At 37.4% G+C, this 7,196-nt stretch overlaps 1 protein-coding gene across 3 annotated transcripts in view; it reads left to right on the forward strand.

The window, feature by feature from the left end:
- LOC121321400 (protein FAM160A1-like) overlaps window positions 1-4,506 on the forward strand; it is a 51,915-nt gene extending 47,409 nt beyond the window's left edge. For all 3 annotated transcript variants that reach the window (XM_041260329.1, XM_041260343.1, XM_041260336.1), the window contains 3 exons: window positions 949-1,127; window positions 3,178-3,289; window positions 3,470-4,506. In XM_041260329.1, coding sequence (XP_041116263.1) covers window positions 949-1,127; window positions 3,178-3,289; window positions 3,470-3,705 — 527 coding nt within the window. In that variant the 3' untranslated portion in view covers window positions 3,706-4,506. The remainder of the gene's footprint in view (window positions 1-948; window positions 1,128-3,177; window positions 3,290-3,469) is intronic.
- The last annotated feature ends 2,690 nt before the right edge of the window (window positions 4,507-7,196 follow it).

The following is a 7,196-nucleotide window of genomic DNA, read 5'->3' on the forward strand; positions in this document are numbered from 1 at the left end:
ACAGCCCACTTACTGAGTACTTCTTGAAAATTGATCACTGGCAATGATATTTAGGTCTTCATCTGTTTTAGGTTTGGCAAAACTATCAATAACTTTACTCTGTTCCTGGTTCACATTCCTTTAGTTTTTTGCAGTTATATTTTTTGAGTGCCACTTCTACATCTAAAACATAGTCCTCGCTATTATATTCACTTACAACAGACACTTTTGCTCTGTGTAAGTGAGATTTCAAACTCTGAGAAACTCATGACAACATTCCCACAATATGAGAGACAAAGATTTTAACTGTTTGAACGAAGCATAACAAAAGAGCAAAAAACATCCAATTTAACAATCAATTTAGATCTTTTTAGTTTTTTTGTTTTTCTAATTTCAGATAGTAGGAGTTGAAAGACTGAAAATGCTTAAATATGCAGCATTTTATATCTATATCTATATCTATATATATATATATATATATATATATATATATATATATATATATATATATATATATATATATATATATGTGTGTGTGTGTGTGTGTGTGTATGCATAATTAATACAGGGGTGAGATTATATTTTAACATGAATTGTAACTTGTTTAACTTCTCTTAAGAAGGAAAGGCCATTTAACAGTGTATCTACAGTAAAACTATACTGCGACATTGGTTGAAATTGCTCCCTACCGAGCCACAGCACTGTCTTGACCCAGTCCTGCATGTCATTTTAACATATTCATTTAGCTGAATTGAGTTGTTCTTAGTAGAAAAACACAATGGTTATACAAACTACAGTCTTGTAATGCACTCCAAAAAGTGTCTCTTCTTAATATTTTCTTTGTATATATGTTAATTAGAATAGGGTGGCTCCACTGGCTGTGCTCCCTGTGACTCAAATAATAAGTTGGTGGAGCAGACTGAGTCCAGTGTTGCCTCTTCATCTCTTGACTGGCGTGTTGTGTTCCAGGGCCATTCGTCAGTGTTCTCCTGTCACGGCTGGAGAACATGCTGGAGAACTCCTTGCATGTCAACCTGCTGCTCACTGAGATCATAGCCCAGCTGGCCGCCTATCCACAGCCACTGTTGCGCTCCTTCCTCCTCAACACCAACATGGTCTTCCAGCCCAGCGTTCGCTCCCTCTACCAGGTACTGCTGCTGTCGTATGGGCCAGGGGTGCCATTTACTGTGGTTATCAAGGCTGGCTGAATCAACATCCAAAATCTTTTTCATGGTGTCATTTGTAGGGAGCTGTTCTGGATGCACTTTCACTCACCATTTACTGATAGGTGAAGTATATTTTTTTTGACCAGGTGCAAATCTAGGACTAATTTGCGGTTTGGCTTCACAGTTTCACTCCTGAAGCAAAATCACTGCCCCAGCGGAACGCATGACTGTCAAACAACAAAATCTTTATGAATCTCACTAGTGACCCCCTTACTAACCTTATCAAATAAATACAATAAAAAGAGAGCAGCATTATTATTAAAAGCTGTATTTCTAGGAATGTGAAATGATGATAAAGCAGTCATTTTCTCACTAGTCATTATAACCGTTCAAATACATCTTCATTTTCAGTATTTAAAATGGTTGGAAAGCATAATCCCACTGTGCATAATGCAACATGTAGGCTTTTTAACCCTCACCATCTCAATACTGTCTAAGACGTAGGTGCTTATTAGACTGATTTATTCCTAAGTAGAGGTAAGATGTGTTTTATCCAGTGACCTGTTTAGAATGCCTATCGCAGGTTTAACGCTTGTTAAACAGCTTTCCAGTCATCTGCGAGCTCACATTTCATTAAGACAAATCAAAGTGCTTAGCCCATGCCATAGGCACTCTAGACTGTGAAATTGGAGGCTTGAAGAACTAACCAGACTTTGCAGTCTGTTTTACTTAAATACCATTGTTATATTTATGAGGCTTAATGTATTTCCTGTAATTTTGCTTTAGTTGTATGTCATATCCTGGTATGCTATACAAGCTAGGAGGCTGTCACCTGAAGTTCTTACTGTGTGTTTTACTTGGCTCTGTTAAATTAGTTTTAAACACTGTTTTCTTACCTCTCATTAGCTCTATAGTATGGGAAATTGAGTTTTAAAAAAAGGTTAATTCAAGATACAGTAGAACCTGTCATATCCGATCCTGTAAGATACGAACCCCTCTATTAATCAATGGACCTGTGACGCGTGCCATTTACACACGCTGCTACCAACTGAACGGTACAGATGGAAACTGATCAACGCACATTGTATTACGGGTCTAAAACAGGAAATTCAGCTCTTAGCAGGACAGAATGGATTATGTTGCAGATATAAAAATTTAAAAAAGACATGTTGGGGAATGCAGTTTCGCTTTTGACATGCTGCGTAACTGCCCAATTTAACCATAAAAAGCTGAAACAAGATTTTGTCACCAATCTCCAAAACCAGTTTGTGTGCGCCCTTTCTTCTTCTTGTTTCTGTCTCGAGTTAACACCACAGTGCAAAAAAAAACCCCACAACTGTCCGATTACTTTGGCATACTGTAGACTGAGAAAGCATGGTAAGAACTGTTTTTGAAATGCTATTTTGTAAATTTCCAAATACTGCATTACACTGCTTTGTTTTGCAATCATTTTTCCAGATTTTCTTTGTATAGTGTACATGCAGTGCTGATATACCTGACATTGTGTATTGATAATGCCCCGACGTTCATAAAGCAACTACAGTGAAGTATAACGACTCCCTCTGAGATACAATATTTTTACATATCCAATCAACCCCTAGAACCAGTTGAATCAGCTATGACAGGTTCTACTTATCCAAAAACATCATACCGATAGATGAATTGCTGCATCTTTAGGTCACATGGTCTGACTGCTGCTCTTTGTACGTCAAGTCATCAGAAGCTTTTAGTCTTAGCATTGTCTTAGAGATATCTGCACGCTGAAGTAAAAAGTACAGGCAGAGAATCACAAGATCTTCAACAGAGAATAAGGGGTACTGACAGACCCACATACAGCAGTGCACTTTTATAAGAAGTATTGCTGAATTTGAAAGTTCTGGAGCCTCAATTAGCACCAATCTTGGACTATCTAACGCTTCTGTGGTATTCCAAGATTAGTTATAATCAGAGCCTGTGAAACCAGAAATCAGTGTTGTAAAGAAGCTAGCATGCTTGAACACACAAGAGAAAATATATGCTTTGGATTCCCCAGGTGCTTGCAGCTGTAAAGAACCACATTGAGCAGATTGCTGCTACCAAGAAAGACATCCCCGCTCTGGTGACAGAAGCCCAGCAATACTTTCTCTCGAGAGAAGACAGCAAAGGTTAGCTTTATTTCACATTCAGAAACAGTGGCGCACATTGTAAAAACAATTACTCTTATTGCCTGAGTGCTACGGAAGTTACAGATTGTGATAATTACTTCATGTTGAAACCAATTTATTTTTAGTACTTACGATTGATTATAATTGTATTCAGAATAATAAACATTCTGACTCCTGCAGATGTGGTTCAGGAGCCCCTTCATGCAGAGAACGGGCAGTGGGTTCAAGATAGCGGAGCAAATCATGTGCAACTGCTCCCTAGCAACATGCTGAAGAAAGCACCACCCTTTCCAAAGATTCCATCCCAGATGAGGAATGTTGTTTTTGCAACTGTACTCTACGCAGAATTTTTAAAAGAACTGGCTGCCATTGCACAGGAACACACAATTGTATCATACATATCGACAGAAAAATAGGGTTTTTTTTTTACCTTTTTGTTTGTTTTAAACTTTTTAAATGACTTTTAAAATATATTTTATATTTCCTGTTCCTGGCACTACTTGATAAAGAAGAGGATGTAAACTTTTTATTGGGGGAAGAGGGCTACTGTGTTTTAATATCATTGGGTATGTTTGAAAATACAGCAGTTATTCCCTGATCAAGTCAAAATGGTTGGTCAGCTCCCAATAGTCGTAACGACTTTGAGAAAACACAACAGATGTTCTGTAAGCGTAGTTCATTATTTGGTGGACACCTTTTAGCTTTAAATAGGGTTTTATTTATGGAGGTTTGGTTACAGAAAATATTAACCACCTTAGCTAATCATGTGCAATCACTAGTTGACATTTGAAAACCAAGAGTCTAAGTCTAGTTCTAGGTCTGCAATAAAAAAGAAGATTGATAAGGGGTATCAAAATCACTCACTGTAAACTAAACAACACCAGTTATTGTTTATCTGACAAATTGCTGGTGAAAATAAATGTTCTGGAACTAAGTGGGTTATATATACTGCTAATGCCTTAACTCGTATTGAAGGAGATTGGCTATTAATTGTTACAGCTGTTTCTGCTATAATAATTTAAGTTTTTTTTTTTTTTTTTTAAGTTGTTCTATAATAGTATTATTTGTACATTGTAAAATAAAACCTAAACGTTTTCTATACAATTTGTATGTAGTGCTATTGGCGGACAGACTTTTACAGTAATATTTAATGTCTTAGTTGGCAAAGGGTATTTAAGTATTTTATAGAGGTCATCAAATATGTTTTAAATTTTTATATAAATAAAAATATGTAAAGTTTTTTGGTCTTTCACAGTTTTTTTTTTTTTTAATTCATGTGGGAAATTTACTGTTGTTAAGAATCCTGTTTATTATTGCTATATGTAGGGCTGGATTGCTTCATAGATCAACAATGGAATATGAAGTCTTTTCCATTCCAGCCCAGTTCAGTTGCTTGCAGACACCCTGCCCTGCATGCTAGGTGTCTAGTAGGAAAAAAAACTAAACCCCCCAAAAGGTATTTGTATTGAAAACACACAAAACAAATCAAAGTGCTATTAACATCTGTCCTTCTTAATATCTCTAACAGATCGATCTGGTTGTACAGATACTTGTACATTTGCCTGGTCATGTATAAATTGCATTAGAATCAAAGGTAATGAATGACACCTGAAATGGGACTGCAAAACACTGTTTTCTTTGCACACCCCAAACGTTCAGATTGGTCCTGTGACACTTGTCTGTATTATTTCCGAGGAGCCACCACCTGGATGGGCATGGAGACTGAGATGGCTCTTTACAAGGGCGATTCTCCCAGAACAGGCATAAGGAACACTGGAGAGCAATTTGGGCAAACAAGCATTGCTACTTTCTGTGTGATGTCAACAAACAAGTTGGCATCCAATGCTTTCAGTTTAACACCTTTTTGTGAGCAATAACATTTAAAAAGGTTAAATAAATAACATAAATTTAATTTTAAATTAAATTAATTTTAAAAGGTGTTTGGGACATTACAACATGATTATAACAAAACAAACAGCATATTTTATGTTGCATTTTTTCTTTGAGGAACAGAACTTCCTGCCTAATTGTTTAACTTCTACTGTGCTTCAATCCACTGTTAAACTGACAAGACAATGACGCTTTCCTTTTTGAGAAAGCTTCAAAGGAACATTACTTATTAAACCAACACATTCTGTTAAGCTTTGGAACCAACCAGTTTGCTTCATGAACATTTACAAATGAGGTGTTTATATTCAGTAAAAAAAAAAAAAAAAAAATTGGCTTTTTTTTCCCCCTATAGAAATACAGTATAATAGAGTACAATGTTACAATTGTACCTACTAATACCTACATATAGTTCATGGGCTCTCTGTTCGCTGCAAGAAGCTTTATCCAAAATTCCGTCTAGCCTTGGAGGATGTAGTAATATGGACATTATGGCTCGGATATATTCACACATCTTTAACCACATTTCTCTTTCTACCCTTCATCAGACTTACAAGGTCATTTTTTATGGTTCAGATAATGGAAACATAATAGATAATGTGACATGGTGTTCTTAAGGTGGGAGGGGCGAGCTAGGTTCCCTTTTTCAATAAGATATTTAGATTCTTGCTTACTACAGATGCTAATTATAGAATAACAGGAACTGGAACAAGAGGTCATTATTTAATTCTTTAACAACTAAACCAAAAGAATCTGAATCTGGTGTCCAATACACAAGACAGTGCATTTTATTACTAAATGTATTTGACTCATGCACATCATGGAGATTCAAATCTGTAACAGCTAATGGGATCAAGAAACACAACTAATTACTCATACAGTCTCACCAGCCATCTAGAAGAACCAGCACAACACTTGAATATTTAGAAGAAAAAATGTGTTAATTAAACTATATATATCATCACAGCTTTAATATTTACTTGTTCAGCCACTTTCCAAAAGAAATGTCCATGTGATTACTGTTAAACTGATATCATCTCGAACTGTCCAACTGAGAGGAACACATGCTGATCAGCATTGGTTTAGGACTGGGTCAGGCCAGTGCTGTGGCTCGGTAGGGAACAATTTAAAACAGCTAACTGCTCTGGGTCTTGTATTGCTCAGGCAATACTTTATTCCTTTATACCAGGGGTGGCCAATGCCGGTGTCCCTCCTGGTTTTTTATTCCAACTGTGCCCTAAATTACTTACTTAACGCAATAATTGGTCAGAATTGGTCCAAGTAAGTCATTTAGGACACACTTGGAACGTAAATCACAACGGCCCTCCAGGACTAGGATTGGACACCCCTGCTTTTTACCATTCCTAAGAGTGGTCAGATAGTGCAGTAAAACTTTATCACATGCTTCTTAAGCCTCTTTCAAGCTTGCGTGCTCTACCCAGGTCGTGACCCGGTGTTATGCAAGTTGGCGATGTGATTTCATACTGCTTTTTGAAGCAGGGTCAGCCTGGGTGACAGAAGCAAGTACACAATGTGTGTACGCATGCCCCGGAAGCAGCAATGTTCACCACCCTTCTATCTGTTCAGCTTCTCAAGATTGAATCGTTGGCCCACATGCTGATTAGCAAATGTTTCTTCATCCCTACTGCAATCTGGCTCATGGTGTATCTCAATCAACAAAAAATATGGCTAAAGAGAACAAACACAGGTTAAACCTTCACTCAGACGTGGCTGTTTGTTACTTTGTCCGCTTATGAACGCCCATCATACATTTTGTCTCACTTGAGCCACGTCAAACCCACATCCTGAAGTGGGTCGCTGCCGAGCCGGGTATGTGGTTTCGCACTACGCGGGATGGTGACCCGAGTAACCAGAAGGAGCACCAGTGTAAAAGAGGCTTTACCAAGTTGTTAACCTTCTCAAGTTAACACTGAGAATAACTTAAAGAATTAGTGAACTCTGCTGCATCCTGCCTCCAATGTACAAACAGTGTCTTGATGTATTGTACACTGATGTACTT

This window comes from Polyodon spathula, chromosome 1 (assembly GCF_017654505.1).
Source record: "Polyodon spathula isolate WHYD16114869_AA chromosome 1, ASM1765450v1, whole genome shotgun sequence".
NCBI lineage: Eukaryota > Metazoa > Chordata > Actinopteri > Acipenseriformes > Polyodontidae > Polyodon > Polyodon spathula.